The sequence below is a fragment of the Artemia sp. Qi Xiang Cuo genome, chromosome 3 (genome assembly GCF_049724085.1).
Source record: "Artemia sp. Qi Xiang Cuo chromosome 3, ASM4972408v1, whole genome shotgun sequence".
In the NCBI taxonomy this organism is placed as follows: domain Eukaryota; kingdom Metazoa; phylum Arthropoda; class Branchiopoda; order Anostraca; family Artemiidae; genus Artemia; species Artemia sp. Qi Xiang Cuo.
In genome coordinates this window covers 60,242,072-60,260,280 of record NC_142796.1, presented here as the reverse complement: position 1 = coordinate 60,260,280, position 18,209 = coordinate 60,242,072, and the positions used below count along the sequence as shown (strand labels likewise).

The 18,209-nt window shown below is 33.9% G+C and overlaps 1 protein-coding gene across 1 annotated transcript in view; it reads right to left on the bottom strand.

Moving 5' to 3' along the window:
- Positions 1–18,209, bottom strand: part of Myo61F (unconventional myosin 61F) — a 76,028-nt gene that overhangs the window by 55,555 nt on the left and 2,264 nt on the right. The window contains 2 exon segments of the mRNA XM_089086247.1: positions 1,230–1,442; positions 3,993–4,209. Coding sequence (XP_088942373.1) covers positions 1,230–1,442; positions 3,993–4,209 — 430 coding nt within the window.

The following is an 18,209-nucleotide window of genomic DNA, read 5'->3' as shown; positions in this document are numbered from 1 at the left end:
GGAGGGTGTACTCTTGGGGTCAAATAAATCAATTTTAGCCAATTAGCTTACTGAATCCCTTAAAATTTGGATTTCTATGCAAGGCCGTACCCAGAGAGGGGGTGGGTTAGGGGGGTTTGAACCCCCGCCTCCCGAAATGTTTGTCCGACTCGTAAAAAACGTAACAAAAATGGATGTAAACAAATTGTGTATGCGTTTTTTTAGTTTTTTTTGTGTAACCCCCCTCCCACCCCCCGAAAAAAGATCCTGGGTACGGCCTTGTTTCTATGTCATCGAGCCTTTTTAAAATTATTGAAGATCGAATGATCGATCATGTTATCGAAACGTTGTTAAATCTTGAATGTCCAGGAAGAGTTTTTCATGAAAGTAAGTAAATCGGATATTCCATTTTCTTTATCTTGATTGATAATTTCGGTGGTACCTTGTCAAACCCAAGACTCACAAATTATTTGGGATTGTACCACTGGAGGTTGAATGTTTTGTTTTGGCTCATCATCAGTGTTGTATATCTTTTGTACGTTTTTTGTATATTTGGTATGTTTTTTCTGCGTTGTCGTTTTGTACGTTTTTTGTATATTTTGTTGGAACAATGCAATTTTATCACTCGTTGCAGTGTTAAGCTGTCTGGGGCTACAGTACTTTCAAACTGTCTTTTAACATCCCAGCCCTTTACAACATTTTACATTTTGAGACAAAATTGACTAAGTAAAACTGAATAAACTTCCAATAAAAATAAACACTAGTTAAAAGAACAAACAATCCAAATAAAAACAGAAAAAAAGGTAGTAAAAAAATCAATCTAACGTGCTTTTTAGTTGGCTGTTTGACACTACATCACTTGGTAATAAGTTTGACGCAAAATAGCAGATGTAAATGCAGTATAAGCAATGCCTCTTTTTTTAGTATTTATAGAATAAAATGTTTAATTAACAAAAATAAAATGAGGGTCGGGATTTTATATTGCGTAAATAACCCTAGGGATATTTCTGTAGCTGAAACGCAGCATAAAATAGAACTTGCCTAAATGTACAAAAAAAAGAGTGTACTTTAAGTTTGTATCCGGAGTTATATTCGCCAGCGTAAGACAAAGAGGAGACTAGAGAAAAGAAAGAGAATTAAAGAAGGAGAAAGGCAAGAAAGAGAAAGAGGGAGAGAAACCGATAAGCGAAAAAGAGAACGGCATAGAGAGAACGAGTGAAGAGAGAGAGAGAAACAAAGAAGAAAATCACCTTTGTGTTTCTCTTCGACAAGGTCTACAATTATCTTATTGTCAAAGTACTTTATTGGCTCCCATTGGATGCCTTCCCTTAGATATTCTTCCTGTTCAGATTTGAGCGTGAGTTCAATAAAAAGTTGCTTAAGTTTCTAATTACAATTGTTGATGCAAAATTGCTCAAAGCTTTTCTTCTCAAAAATTTCAAATCCATAAATTTCAAAAATTCCTGGAAAACAAAAACGACAGTTTATTAATAAGCCATACGCGTATCCAAAAATATCCTTCCAGAAGGATACAATTCTTTTCAGGGGAAAATACTTCCAGTTAAGGAAGAAGTTTGTTTTTAAAGTCGTTATCCCATACAGAAACAAATTGTTTAGTGTGTCTAGCTTTCAGTTTAGGGAGAAGGGAGGGGGAGTACAAGCCTCGCAAACTTCCCAATAAAATAAAAGTTCAAAATAGGGATAAAATCCTTTTTAATAGACAGTGTATAGTAATTCACAAAAATACCAGATATTTCGGTCACATATATCACTGTATATGAGACCGAAATATCTGGTATTTTTGTAAATTTCTATACACTGTCTATTAAAAAGGATTTTATCCCTATTTTGAACTTTTATTTTATCGTCATGGAAAGGCAGTGTGGTCTCCAAAATTATCTTCGCAAACTTCCCTTATCCTCACCATGATATTAAACCCAAAGACAATAGTTTATTAATAATAGTTTTATTATTATAATTTATAATATATATTTTAAATAGTTTTATTATTAATAAACAACAGTTTATTAATAAGCCATACGCGTATCCGAAAATAACCTTCTGGAAGGATACAATTCTTTTCAGGGGAAAATACTTCCAGCTAAGGAAGAAGTTTGTTTTTAAAGTCGTTATCCCATACAGATACAAAGTGTTTAGTGTGTGTTTAGCTTTCAGTTTAGGGGGAAGGGAGGGGAAGGACAACCCTCGCAAACTTCCCTTACCCTCACCACGATGTTAAACGCAAAGACCCTGAAAAACCATGCCGACATCTTTCCTTGTGTATGGAACTCATTTTGAAATCATTTTATTGAAAAAGCAGAAAAGCCCTAGAATTGACAGAAAAAAGTATATAGACGTGCCATTTTGAGAAGTATGAGTCTAATTAAAAAAAACAGTAAAAAAAACAAAACTACTACAACCACTACTAACAACTCACCGCATCCCCAACCCCAGAGGCATAGTTATTTGACTTTTGGACTATTTTGAACAAAATGGCTATCTCAGCGTTAAACGTAAATTAAAAAAAAAAATGTAGCCAAAGCTATAATTTTGCTAACTTTGCCTGGGAACAATTAATGTTAGTTTCTGTAGCTTAAACCTGACCCCTTTCATTTAAAAACTGTTTCAATAGGGAGTAATGACATAAATATGAATTTTATTGCAACTGATTAAGCGAAATAAAAGTGTCACCGTGTCATTAGACACATATGCTGGAACATATTCCATGGATTTCCAAAAAAAAACTTTTTAGTGTCTTCATTAAAAATAGTAAACTTGTTACCTCCCTTCATTTTCATTAATTGGTGCCCCTGAAAACTCATAGAACTATTAAAAGGGGGACCTACCTAGTATACCTATCTGGCTGGGAAACAGACAACCGTCGAAACCTCACCCATACCCATTACATCACTATATCATCTCAATGCACAAATGAACCCCTAATATGAAACAGGAGGGAAAGGCCAGAGGCTACTAAACACGTCGAACTACCTTGAAAAAACACTCCGGTATTATAATTTAGATAATTTCTAACGTTGAATTAGTACTTATTTCGGGAAGTTTTTTTTTGTAATTTGCTCTTTAACTTGTTTTGCCACCTTTGGGCGTGCCGTCTGGGCACTTCCCCCTCTAGTCCCCCCTCCCTAGATCCGTCACGCGTCAACCCAAAATCAATCAAATCTTTCATCCCTTAATTCTATGACTATCAACCTTAGTTCTGCCCTAGGAATGACGTATGGACGGACGATAGATAGACTTATCTATTAAAAAATGAAATGACATCATTTCTATACAATCCAAAAAAGGGCTTATGCCAGATTTGCCTCTCATTCACCCGGACTATCTGTCTTGGCCTTTTTCTACAATTAGCCATGGCTTGATGCCCGCGACTACTTGATTGTAATTCAAAACCATCTGCCTAGCAGTGAAGCAATTGAAAAATTGAGAGCATAAAGAAGACAAAACCCATCCAAATACCATTCAAATTTATGATTCGAATTAATTTGTTATAACATGCTTACCTTTCTTATAATTCATTAAAAACTAAATTATTTATCATTGTATATATTCACTTATTATAATTTCATTATTTTATTTAAGTCAAAAATCTTATTGATTTTGGAAAATGTAGCAATAGGAACGTAGTCATCTTACATTTTGATTAATTTTTTTTTTAGAAAATGTAGATTTTTATCTTTTTTAAATTTGTGGATTCACAATAAAATTTTTGTTATTTATTCTCCTTTTATAAGTCAACAGATTCAGAAAACTTTTTCATTTTTATTTTTTTATGTTGGTTTAATAGGGAGATCCTTTAAAAAGATTATGGTTTAAAACAGGCAACGAATAATTCGAATAGTTCAAATGATTGTTCAGCCTAATTTTGTCATTAATTTACCAATTATTAGTTATTTTGCGCATTATTTTTCTATGGTTTAGGCAATTGTAAAATGTTCAGATGGCATAATAAGACGCAATTTAGACTAATCGCGAAATAAGAAGAGAATACATACCAACAACCAAAGTTTTCTGATTTTCGGCTTTTGTTAATGATTCATTCAATTTTCTTACTAGCCAATCAAAAAGTCGACCATAGATGGCCTTGGCAAGAGCATCACGGGCGTACAAAGCTTCGTCACGCGTCAGAGGTGAGGTGACCACATCCCCCCGAGCATCAATGGTCTTATTTAGAAGTGCATTTTCTATGCTGTCAAATGAACAGTCAAGAAGCTGTAAATAATTACCCAAAAATATTACATTCTACTTATCAAAAACTTACATCTATACACTCTACTAAGATAAAAATTAAATAGGAATAAAATAGAATGCAACAAGAACTATTGTACCTTTAAAAGTATAAACATACACCAATAGTACATTTTAGCAAACCCTACTAGTCTTTCTTCAGGCTTTAGATCCTGGTCGGCTATTCCAAGATTGTTGGCAACAGAATACGTACAATCCTAAAGCGTTATTATATTATTTATATTATTTATTAGATATTATATTACTATATCAATTATATCATATTAATTTATAGTAAATATTTAATTATATTAATTTACATTTATTTTGTATTTACACCTTATTAGAGGGCGTATTAAAGCGTTATGTCAGTTATATTTTTGTGACCAAAAATGGTAGAAAAGGTAAAAAATAGTAAAAAATGTCCGTATTGGATTCAGAAAAGCCTACAGATGATAGCATCAACCTGATTGCGGAATATGCTAATATTAAACAACATCTGAATTTCAGGATATCTGAAAGAAATTGTATGAAGGAATCTGAAGCAAAATCTGAAGAAATTATATCAACATAGAATCGTAATTGCTGCTTTTTCTTTCAAAAATAAGAGTTCAGGGTAAAGAACTGCAAGTAAAGAGCGACAAAAGTCTAAAGTAACCGAAAGTCTAAAAATAGAATTTTAATAGCAATTAATATATCAAAAGAACCTTCTTTTTACGATGATACCAAATACGTAAAGAGGTGTATAGAATATACACAAAAAGACATGCTTTTTTTCCTTGTCTTCAATTTCATTTTCAAGTATATTCAAGACTTTCTTAATCGTTATGCAAATGAAAGAGGTGTGGGTAATAATCTCGAAAGATTTTCGGAATTTTAGCTTGAAAATAGTTTCTAGAAAAAAAATTTAGATTTTCTGAATTTTAGCTTGAAAATGTTTTCTGGATTTTTTTTTGGGGGGGGGGGAAACGATTTTTTTAATTGTTACGACTAAAAACACCTTGTCCACATTGGATTCAGAAAAGCATGCGGGTGATAGCATTAATCTCATTGCGAAATGTGTTCCTATTCAACAGCAAGATGTACTTCGGATGGATTTTTTCTCGTTATCAAAGCAAACAATGGCTTAAAATTCCAATTAAATACATTCTTATCTAATTTCTAAACGAGTTTTTATGCAAATTTCAGATATTAACAAGAATATTACGATATTTAAAGGAACTAGCCTAAGAGCCTGTCGAAAGAAAGATAGGCATAAAAAAACGCAGTATGTACTATTTCATGAAGAGAGCAAAAAAATTTACTCCTACCCCAACAAAAAATTTCAAGCCCCATTAACTCCTCCTCCAAAAAAAAACTTTTCAAAAGTTTCAACTCGATCCCCCAGACGTCAGACGCAACAGGGTAGAGTCTACAAAACTACGCTTTAAATTCATCACAGTAACAGGTGATCCCAGTTGGGGGTAAAGAACGATGTGAACCCTCCTATGTATTATTTGTTTTACCCTTTTGCAGTGGCTTAATTTTCTATGGGCAGGAAGGGGAGGGGGGGGGGCAACTGCCCCTCCCAGACCTCGGTCCACCTCGACCCCAGTTTGCCCCCTAACTGAAATTTAGTTTCTTCCAAAATCTTTTCAAAACTAAAATAAACCTGCATAAATCAAGCATCAACAGAAACAGATCAGTTTTTTAGTGCACATTTACCTATATAGTACTATAAGTTACGTTTATATAGTACTATGAGGGACCTTTATAGTGCTTTTAAAGTACTAAATAGTACCTTTATGGTACCAAACGGCTTATTTTTTAGTTTTCACTGCCATTTTCACTTGATTTGGGAAAATTGGTTCCAACTTTGCCCCCCCCCCAAAAAAAAAAAATTGACGAAATTACGCCCCTGCTTCAAAGAGTAAAATCCAATGACAGTATAACGAGAAATAGTTCCTTGGCTGTAATCTTCAGCTAACGATCACAATTATATTCCAAGCTAAAGGCTAGTGATTGGCTGGGAGTTACTGACATAACCAATTTTGTAAGTAGTTACATTTGGTTAGGAGCCAAGACTAAAGAATAAATAGATGGCAGTTCTTCCTATCTCCCAATGGAATGACAACAATCCACTTCTTCATCAAGTATAAGAGGATTTAGGTATCCTATATACGCACTTCTGATAAATCCGTTGGATTCCCAATTCATTAAAAAAAAAGAATAAAGTGTTGTAGGCTAAATCCTATGTTACATGCATGGAGGGGGGTACGAGTTGCCACATATTGTTAGTTGAATATGACTTCTTCCCACCTCATCTTTTTATTTTCACGTATAAGGTGTTTACTCCTTTTACATAGTAAAAATAAAAAAAAACAAGTTTTTTAAACTGAAAGTAAGGAGCGACATTAAAAATTAAAACTAACATAATTTTTTCCGTTTTTTATAGGGTCTGCCCCATCAAAACCGCCTCTATATTAACGCTAATTTTTTTTTTTTTTTTAAAAAATAAATTTGTGATAATGTTTCAAATTTTTGCGTAAAGAGCGTGGGGTTGAGGTGGGGACAGCCCCTTTCATATACGGAATAATTTCTGTTCGTTTTAAGCTTTAATGTCGCTCCTTACTTTCAGTTTAAAAAACTTGTTTTTTTTATTTAATTTCTGATCGTTTTTTAGTTAATGCAGCTTTTATTTGCATAAAAATTTTACTTTTCTTTTGCTAAATGGATGTGAACTTTGCCTCTCACAACTTTATTTTTTAAAACAATAAAAAACTTTAGCGTAAAGAGCGAGGCGTTGAGGAGGGGACAGCCCCTTTCATATACGGAATAATTTCTGTTCGTTTTAAGTTTTAATGTCGCTCCTTACTTTCAGTTTAAAAAACTTGTTTTTTTTATTCCGTATATGAAAGGGGCTGTCCCATCCTCAACGCTTCGCTCTTTACGCAAAATTTTTTTATTGTTTTAAAAAATAAAGTATTGTGAAAGAGTAAAATTGTAGTGTAAATTGCGAGGAGGATAGGAGGGGCCCGCACCTGGCATATCAGGACGCATTTATGGGCGGGGTTTGGTTTTTTGTCGCTCCTTACTTTCAGTTTAAAAAACTTGTTTTTTTTTATTTAATTTCTGATCGTTTTTTAGTTAAAGCAGCTTTTATTTGCATAAAAATTTTACTTTCCTTTTGCTAAATGGATGTCTTTACAAATTAACTTACGTAACTAACTTCTATATTCGTATATTTTTCTTCTGGCAGAAAATACAAAGTTGCAGATTTTTGCAGATACGAGCTTGAAACCTATACAACACGTTTTTCTGATACGCTGAATCGGACAATGTGCTTTTCATTAAAAGTTTTTCACTTGTAGGGGATGTTTCCCCCCTCTTTGAAAAATCGATTAAACTATCTCTTGCTTATAGCCTTTGATGAGTAAAACTAAACTTGATAAAAGTTATATATTGAGGATCAGTATTATAAACCCATTCTTTTGATACATTTATTGACATCAAAATTCCATTTTTAAAAGTTTCGATTACTATTGAGCCGTATCGCTTGTTTTTTTATTGTTTTTTTTTTATTACGTATATGTTAATACGTATATGAGGGGTCTGTCCCCTTATTAAATACCACACTCTTTAAGTTAAAAGTTAAAAAAAAATTTATTCACAAACCGCTGAATCACAAAGGCCGTTTAATTAGAATAGATAGCTCTTTCGAAAGCAATAAAAAAAACTGTAGCGTAAAGAGCGAGGTATTGACTTGGGGGAGAACCCCCTCACATACGTTATAATTTCTGTTCGTTTTAAGTTCTAATATTCCTTCTTACATTTCAGTTGAAAAAACTTGTTTTTTTTTATTTAATTTCTGATCGTTTTTTAAATAATGCTTGGAAATCCGGCGCCCCGTTCATAGAAATGTCCCTTACCCCCAAGACACATCCTCCATGGAAATATTCTCCCGAGTCACTCCCTCCTCTAGCCCCCCCGCCCGGCAACATCATTCCGGTACATGGTTGTATCCTGCCCACTACCCAATACATAATGCTGGCAAGTCCGGCGCCCCCTTCATGGCACTTTCCCTTCCCCCATGAAAACTTCCTTCATGAACAAATCCTCCAACATAACCCCCGACCCACCCTTTCCTCCCACTACCAGAAAAAAACCTCCTGAAAACTTCTGTATACTTCCCAATAACCAATACTATATGTTAACATTGGGTAAAGTTCATATCTTTTAGCCCTCCCTCTGGGTACTTGGGGGTATTAAGTCATACCAAAAGACATATTTATCATATTTTTGACCATGTTGAACAAAATGGCTATCTCAAAATTTTGATCGGGTGACTTTGGTAAAAAAATAAGCGTGGGAGGGGGCCTAGTTGCCCTCCATTTTTTTTGGTCAATTAAAAAGGGCACTAGAACTTTTAATTTCCGTTCCAATGAGCCCTCCCACGATATTCTAGCACCACTGGGTCGATACGATCACCCCTGGGAAAAAACAAAACAAAAAACAAACAAACAAACAAACAAACAAATAAACACGCATCCGTGATCTTTCTTCTGGCAAAAAATGTAAAATTCCACATTTTTGTAGATAGGAGCTTGAAACCACTACAGTAGGGTTCTCTAATACGCTGAATATGATGGTGTGATTTTCATTAAGGTTCTATAACTTTTAGGGGGTGTTTCCCCCTTTTTTTGAAAATCAGCCAAATTTTCTTAGGCGCTTAACTTTTGATGAGTAGCACTAAACTTGATGAAAGTTATATATTTGAAATCAGCATTGAAATCTGATTCTTTTGATGTATCTATTGGTATCAAAAACCCGTTTTCTAGAGTTTCGGTTACCATTGAGCCGGGTCGCTCCTTACTTACAGTTCGGTACCACGAACTGTTTGATTAATTAAATATTCATGGCTAAAATACATATCTGGCTAACCAAAGTGTATCAAACTGCGAAAGATTTTTAGGTTATTTTAGAGAAATTTTTGTTTGCTTGTTCCCAAACTATGTAATCCCTACCGTAGCTAACCAGGGTAACCAGATGCTTGATGTATTAAATAAAAAAAACAAGTTTTTTTTTAACTGAAAGTAAGGAACGACGTTAAAACTTAAATGAACAGAAATTATTCCGTATATGAAAGAGGCTGTCCCCTCCTCAACGCCTCGCTCTTTACGCTAAAGTTTTTTATTGTTTAAAAAAATAGAGTTGTGAGAAAGTCAAACTTTAGCGTAAGGAGCGAGGCGTTGAGGAGGGAACAGCCCCTTCATATACGGAATAATTTCTGTTCGTTTTAAGTTTTAACGTCGTTCCTTACTTTCAGTTAAAAAAACTTGTTTTTTTATTTAATTTTTGAACGTTTTTGAATTAATGCAGGTTTTGATTTTGGCTCACCGTACATGAATAATTAAAACAAAATTTGCATATTATATTTGGTTAAATGGCTTTCTCGAAACTTGTTTAATTTTATTTACGAACTTTTTTTTAGTAATAAATATACGTAACTTAGAATTAACTTACGTAACGAACTTCTATATTCATAAATTTTTAACACGTATACTAGGGGGTTCGCCCCCTAGTCAATACCCTGCTCTTTAAACTATAGTTCGAATTTTTTTTCCAGTTCTTTAAAAATGACCTCTTAATCACAATCAGTTGATCAGTTGAAAAACTTGTTTTTTTTATTTAATTCCTGATCTTTTTCTTTAATAATGCTGGGAAATCCGGCGCCCCCTTCATAGCAAGGTCCCGTCCCCCCGGACACCTTCCGTCATGGCACGATCCTTCCATCTAGCGCCCGACCCGCGCCTTCCCCCCCCGCCCCGACCAAAGCTCCTCTGAACAAGTCTGTATACTTCCCAATAACCAATACTATATGTTAACATTGAGTAAAGTTCATAACTTTCAGCCCTCCCCCTGAGGACTTTGGGGGATCAAGTCATCCTAAAAGACATTTTTATCATATTTTCGACCATGCTGAACAAAATGGCTATCTCAAAATTTTGATCGGGTGACTTTGGGAAAAAAATGAGCGTGGGAGGGGGCCTAGTTGCCCTCCATTTTTTTTGGTCAATTAAAAAGGGCACTAGAACTTTTAAAAACCGTTCCAATGAGCCCTCCCACGATATTCTAGGACCACTGGGTCGATACGATCACCCCTGGGAAAAAAAAAACCAAAAAAAAAAACCAAACAAACAAACAAATAAACACGCATCCGTGATCTTTCTTCTGGCAAAAAATGGAAAATTCCACATTTTTGTAGATAGGAGCTTGAAACCTCTACAGTAGGGTTCTCTGATACGCTGAATATGATGGTGTGATTTTCATTAATGTTCAATAACTTTTAGGGGGTCTTTCCCCCTTTTTTCGAAAATCAACCAAATTTTCTCAGGCACGTAACTTTTGATGGGTAGGATTAAACTTAATGAAACTTATATATTTGAAATCAGAATTAAAATTTGATTCTTTTGATGTATCTATTGGTATCAAAATCCCGTTTTTTAGAGTTTCGGTTATCATTGAGCCGGGTCGCTCCTTACTTACAGTTCGTTACCACGAACTGTTTGAAAATAGCGCAGCCATAAAAGCGGAAAACGTCAAATTCGGAAGAAAAAATCTGGAAAACGATTTTGGGAAAAATCGCGTTGAAATTTGCGCCGGTTTGACGAATTATGTGTGCAACTACCTCAAATTTCTAGCCTTTATACCAGCCATAAATACTAGCCACTAGCCTTTACACCTAATGATCTGTGCTTTCACGTTCGTCAAAGCCATCGTAATGAGGATTATACAAATCTGGGATACTAAATAAATAAATTTAAGACACATTTTTTGGCTAAATGTAGGCTATATCTAAGTAAAAAAAAAAATCTTGAATCGTGAAAGATATTTGTGTTCTATAATGTATATAGATTTGTGTTTGCTTTTTCAAAACTAAGTGAAACTTAACATTCCAATGAACATTGACTCACAAATTAAAACTAAAAAGGCTTTTCAAATTAAGTTTCAGACACATCCTTCTCTTAAAGAAGTCTTTTTAAATGTCTGAATCTTCATTAGTTGAATGTTATCTTTGCATAGAGTTGGTTGTGTGTTTATGTGTATTTGTGTTTACATACACGTTACACTCCTAAACTAATGGACCGAACATGACCAATGTTAGAACATATACTGCATTTAACACCACAAGAAACATGTTCTGTCCAGTTTTTGTTAGTTAACAATATAGAAAAGAAAAATTTGTAAAATTACCATAAAAAAGACGTATTCTATTTACGATATATGACATGGTACATTCGTTAGGGTTGAAAGCCCGAGCTGCCACCCGGGGGAAGCGAAGGCCATTTCTGAGGTCCGATTTGCCACCCCGAGAGAAGCAAAAGTCATTCAAATGCATTGTAGTGCATATGTGAATTGAATACATGGCCAATAGCCTGCCTATCAAGAACTAACCTTTTGCCTCCTAACTCCGCATCAAAAATTGCATTTGCTACTACAGTAGGTCCATCAGTACAGCCGGTTTCAAACAGTTTATGGCAACGAAATGTAAGTAAATGTAATGAGCACGCTCAAATGTAATGAGCGTGCTCGTTACTTACAGTTTGTTCTGATAGTCACCAAAACTCTAGAAAAATTTATTTTGATAAAAATTAATTCACCAACAGAATTGACTTTTTTTTTACTGACTCCAAATATGTAAACATCATCAAGTTTAAAGATACGCATCATAAACTACAAGCGTGGGAAAATATCCTCCATCATAGAACACTAACGTAGATGTTCCAAGCTCCTATCTACAAAAAATGTTTTTTTTTCCTAAAAAAAATATCACAGACACGTGTTGCTTTCTTTTTTGTTTCTTTTTATCCCCAGGGGGGATCGCACCGAACCAATGGTCCTAGAAGGTTGAGAAACGGCTCACTCGAACAGAAACTAGTAGTTCTACTGCCTTTTTTAAGTGGTTAAAAAGATTCTACCACGGGATAGTGTCTTTTTCTGCCATTCTGTGACATTAAAGTATATCAAATGAAAATCTGTGGCATTCAACTATCTCAAATGAGAATCTACGACAACAAAAATCGACATCAAAACTTAAAACAGATAGAAGTTATTCCGTATATGAGGGAGACTGCCAACTAATTGACTAGTGCTTTAAAAACATTTCTCGTTCCAATTCAATGGCTGTTGTGTCTGAGCAGTCGTTCTTAAAGAATTAGGACAAAAGTTCTAACTCTGTCGTAAAGTGCAGGGGCTTAAGGAGGGAGAAGACCCCCTCAATAAAAGAATAATTTCTGTTCATTTTTAGTTTTAATGTCGCTCTTTACTTTCATTTCAGAAAACTTTTTTTATTATTATTTATTTTTTGGTGAAATCCAGATTGGTGTGGAGTTGTATAGCCAATTGCATGCAGCTCGTCTCGATCAAGATGGTTAAAAGTTTACAGTGAGAGGTGGCAACATTAAGGGGGTCGAAAAAGGTATATTAGGGATCAGCTTTTCCTTTCGTATGAATCCGTTTAAGCTTTCTGCATCAGAAGTGTGAGGTGCTGAATCAAAAGAGGACTGCCATTCTTTAGATACATTAAGTACAAAAAAAACAAGTTTTTTTTAACTGAAAGTAAGGAGCAACGTTAAAACTCAAAACGAACAGAAATTATTCCGTATATAAAGGGTTGTCTCCTCTTAAACACCATGGTCTTTACGCTAAAGCTGTTAACACTAGTAGAGGGGACCCTAAAGACCCCACCCCTCACCCCTGCTGCCACCTATAGCTTTTTTTACATAATTCAAGAATGATTATATATGTTGGTCGAGTTATTTGATGTTTAATGGATTTTGTCAGTGAGAATTTGAAAAAACAGGAATTTTATCACATTTTTGTATGTTTTTATTGACTTTGTCAGTGAGAATTTGAAAAAACTGGATGATTTATGGTTTTTGTCAGTGAGAATTTGAAAAACATGAATTTGTCACATTTATGGATGATTTTATGGTTTTTGTCAGTGAGAATGAAAAAACAGGAACTTTTGTCACATTTATGTCTGTTTTCATGGATGGTTATGTGTGTTGGTCGATTTATTTGATGTTTTTTATGGTCTTTGTCAGTGAGAATGGAAAAACAGGAACTTTGTCACTCCCTTCTTGTTGTTGTTCGATGCAGATGTTATGAGTTTCCGGGAAACAGTATTTGTTGTTGTTGTTCAAGCCAAATGTTATGAGTTTCCAAGGTAACAGTTAGATCACGTGTTTTCTTCTCAGCCAATCAGAGGGCTTGCTTACATCTCCTTCTAAGTCAATCAGGGGGGGGCGGAATCTCCAAGAAACATCTTAGCGATGAATTGTTTTAGCGCGGGAATCAGGTTTCCAAATAATTTCAAATGTGAAAGCACAGAGATGCCAAAAAACAAAAGGAACACACAGAAATTACTTTTAGGGGATTATTTGGGTGAAACGGTTTTAGACAGCTTATGGAATTATTTCGGCGAAACAGTTAGAGACATTTTAAAGGATGATTATAGAAGAGAATTTGAGGGTAAAACTCTGTGGTCGTTATGATACACAAGTTCGATTTTAACAGTGTCGTAAGGTCCTCTACCACAAGCCAAAGGGTTCCGATCCCCCTACCCCAACCCCAAAGGGTTCCAATCCCTCTACCCCAACCCCAAAGGAAGTCACCGGTCCTCAAAGGTCCACTGGGCTCCCAAAGGGCCCACCGGCCCTCAAGGTTCCCCCAGACCCCCCCCCCCGGGGCCCAAAGGGCCCCTCCCCCTTTGGCCCCCCAAAGGGGCCCCTCTCCCTCCATCTCCTCCCTCCTCCTCCCCTTCCCCTCCTCCTCCTCCTCCTCCTCCTCCCTCCTCCTCCTCCTCCTCCTCCTCCCCTCCCATCCTCCCATCCCCTTCCCTCCCCCATTTTTTATACTTTTTTTGTGCATTGAGACACAGAACGACCCCCTCCCCCCGGCCCCTCCCCCTCCAAAGGTCTGATTTTTCAAAGTTCATTTTGAATTTCCTTCGTTGAAATGCAAGAGTTGGAATGTTTCAGTAGTGTTTGGTTGTGGTTTACCTTGTCACAGTTACGTTCTCTTGATTTTTCAAAGTTCATTTTTAATTTCTTTCGTTGAAATGCAAGTGTTGGAATATTTCGGTAGTGTTTGGTTATGGTTTACCTTGTCACAGTTACATTTTCTTGATTTTTCAAAGTTCTATTTTAATATCTGTATTTGTTCTGAAAGTGTTTGCCTATTTTAGTAGTTTGTGGTTTAACTTGTCACAGTTACATTTTCTTGATTTTTCAAAGTTCATTTTGAATTTCATTCATTTAAATGCAAGATTTTGAATATTTCAGTAGTGTTATGTGGTGTTTTACATTGTCACAGTTAGATTTTCTTTATTTTTACATGTTCATTTTTTATTTACTTATTTTAAATTGACTAGTTTTAATTTGTAAGTTGTTTTTTTGTGTATTTGAAATTTAATCTGTTTCTCTTTAATGATTTTTCAAATTTAATATTTGAATTTCCGTTGTTTAATGCCTAATGACGGCATAGTTTTGTAAGGTTTGGTTGTTATTTTCATAGAAACTGCTACATTTTCTTAATTTTTCAAAGAACATTTGAATTACTTTCGATTCAATGAACTATTTGGAATATTTCATTTGTGATTCGTTAATGTTTTAATTTTAACAGTTACATTTTCTTGATTTTTAATATTAAATTTTTAATTTATTACATTTAAATGCATTTTTTGGAATATTTCAATAGTGTTTGGTTGTGGTTTACCTTGTCACAGTTACATTTTCTTGATTTTTCAAAGTTCATTTTAAATTTCTTTCGTTGAAACGCAAGAGTTAGAATATTTAAGTAGTGTCTGGCTGTGGTTTACCTTGACACACTTACATTCTCTTGATTTTTCAAAGTTCATTTTGAATTTCTTTCGTTGAAATGCAAGATTTGGAATATTTTAGTAGTGTTTGGTTGTGGTTTACCCTGTCACAGTTACATTTTATTAATTTTGCAAAGTTCATTTTGAATTTCGTTCATTGAAATGCAAGTGTTGGAATATTTCAGTAGTGTTTGGTTGTGGTTTACCGTGTCAAAGTTACATTTTCTTGATTTTTAAAAGTTCATTTTGAATTTCTTTCGTTGAAATGCAAGAGTTGGAATATTTCAGTAGTGTTTGGTTGTGGTTTACCTTGTCAGTTACATTTTCTTGATTTTTCAAATTTCATTTTGAATTTCATTCGTTGAAATGCAAGAGTTGGAATATTTCAGTAGTGTTTGGTTGTGGTTTACCTTGTCACAGTTACAGTTTCTTAATTTTTAAAATTTCATTTTGAATTACTTTCGTTGAAATGCAAGAGCTGGAATATTTCAGTTGTGTTTGGTTGTGGTTTACCCTGACACAGTTACATTTTCTTGATTTTCCAAAGTTCATTTAGAATTTCTTTCTTTTAAATGCAAGAGTTGGACTATTTCAGTAGTGTTTGGTTGTGGTTTACCTTGTCACAGTTACATTTTCTGGATTTTTTAAAGTTCATTTCGAATTTATTTTGTTGAAATGCAAGAGTTGGAATATTTCAGTAGTGTTTGGTTGTGGATCACCGTGTCACACTTACATTTTCATGATTCTTCAAAGTTCATTTTGAATTTATTTCATTGAAATTAAGGGTCATGATTATTTCAGTAGTGTTTGGTTGTGGTTCACCTTGTCATACTTATATTTTCTTGATTTTTCAAAATTCATTTTTAACTTGTTTCTTTGAAATTCAAGAGCTGGAATATTTCAGTAGTGTTTGGTTGTGGTTCACCTTGTCACAGTTACATTTTTTTGATTTTTCAAAGTTCATGTCGAATTCTTTTCGCTGAAATTCAAGAGGTGGAATATTTCTGTTTTGTTTTGTTGTGGATGACCGTGTAACATTTACAATTTATTTAATTTTCAAATTTCATTTTGAATTTTATTCCTTTTAATTGATGGATTTTGAATATTTCACTAGTGTTTCGTTGTGGTTTACCTTGTCACAGTTACATTTTATTGATTTTTCAAAGTTCATTTAGAATTTATTTTTTTTAAATGAAATAGTTTGAATATTTCAGTAGGGTTATGTTTTGGTTTACCTAGTCTCATTTACATTTTCTTGATTTTTAAAAGTTCATTTTTAATTTTTTTACTTGAAATACAATAGTTGTTATATTTATGCAGTGTTTTGTTGTGGTTTACCGTGTCAAAGCTATATTTTCTTTATTTTCAATTTTCATTTTGAATTTCTTTAATTGTAATGAAAGAGTTTGAATATTTCAGTAGTGTTTGGTAGTGGTATACATTTTCAAATATACACCATCTTTATTTTTCAAAGTTCCTTTTGAATTTCACTCTTTGCAATTCAAGAGTTGGAATATTTCAGTTGCGTTTCGTTATGGTTTACCGTGTCACAGTTACATTTTCTTGATTTTTCAAAGTTCATTTTGAATTTCTTTCATTGAAATGCAAGAGTTGGAATATTTCAGTAGTGTTTGGTTGTGGTTTACCTTGTCACAGTTACATTCTCTGGATTTTTCAAAGTTGATTTAGAATTTCCTTCATTGAAATGCGTGAGTTGGAATAGTTCAGTTGTGTTTGGTTGTAGTTTACCTTTTAAGTTTTATTTTCTCTTTATTTTACAATGTTTATTTGAATGTATTTAGGTTAAATGCAAGAGTTTGAATATTTCAGTAGTTTTTGTTTTTGATTTAAACCTTCAGATTTAAATTTTCTTGATTTCAAAATTTCCATTTCGATTTTTTTTCTTGGAATTTCAAGGGATGGAATATTTAAGTTTTGTTTTTTTGTGGTTTACCGTGTGATAGTTACAATTTACTGATTTTTAAAATTTCATTTCGAATTTCTTTCGTTTAAATGCTAGAGTTTTACTATTTCATTTGTATTTGGATGTGGTTTACCATGTCACAGTTACACTTTCCTGATTTTTCAAAGTTCATTTTGAATATCTTTCGTTGAAATGCATGAGTTGGAATATTTTAGTTGTTTTTTGGTGTGATTTACAGCGTCACGGTTACATTTTCGGGGTTTTTAAAAGTTACTTTATAATTTCTTTTGTTGAAATGCATGAGTTGGAATATTTCAGTAGTGTTATGTTGTGGTTTCCCTTCTCACTGTTATATTGTCTCAATTTTTATTAGTTCATTTTGAAGTTCTTTCATTGAAGTTTAAGAGCTGTTAAATGTTTGTTGTTTTCCTTTGTGGTTTACATTTTCACAGTTACATTTTCATGATTTTTCATAGTCTATATTTTAATTATTTAGTTGAAATCAAAGAGTTGGAATATTCAAGTAGCTGTTTGGTGTGGTTCACTGTGTCACTATAACATTCTCTTGATTTTTCAAATTTAATTTGAATTTCTATCGTTGAAATGCAAGAGTTGGAATATTGCAGTAGTGTGTAGTTGTGGTTCACCTTGTCACACTAACATTTCTTGATTTTTCAAAGTTAATACTGAACTTCTTTCCTTGAAATGTAAGAGCTGTAAAATTACAGTACTGGGTGGGTGTGGTGTACCGTGTCACTGGTACATTTTCTTGATTTTTCAAAGTTTATATTGATTTTCTATCTTTGTTATGCAAGATTTGTAATATTTCTGTAGTGTTTCGTTGTGGTTTACCGTGTCACAGTTAAACTCTCTTTATTTTTCAAAGATCATTTTGAATTTCTTTCGTTGAAATGCAAGAGTTGGAATATTTCAGTAGTGCTTGCTTATGGTTTACCCTGTCGGAGTAACAATCTCATGATTTTTCCATGTTGATTTTGAATTTACTTCGTTTTATTGAAAGTTATTGTCTATTTCTGGAGTGTGTCAGAAGTGATTACCTTGTCGCACTATCCATCCTCGTAAACTTCAAAGTTTTTTTTGAACTTTTCACGTTTAAATGCATTAATTGGAATATTTCAGTAGTGTTTGGTTGTGGTTTACCGTGTCAGAGCAACAAGCTCACGATTTTTCAAAGTTCAT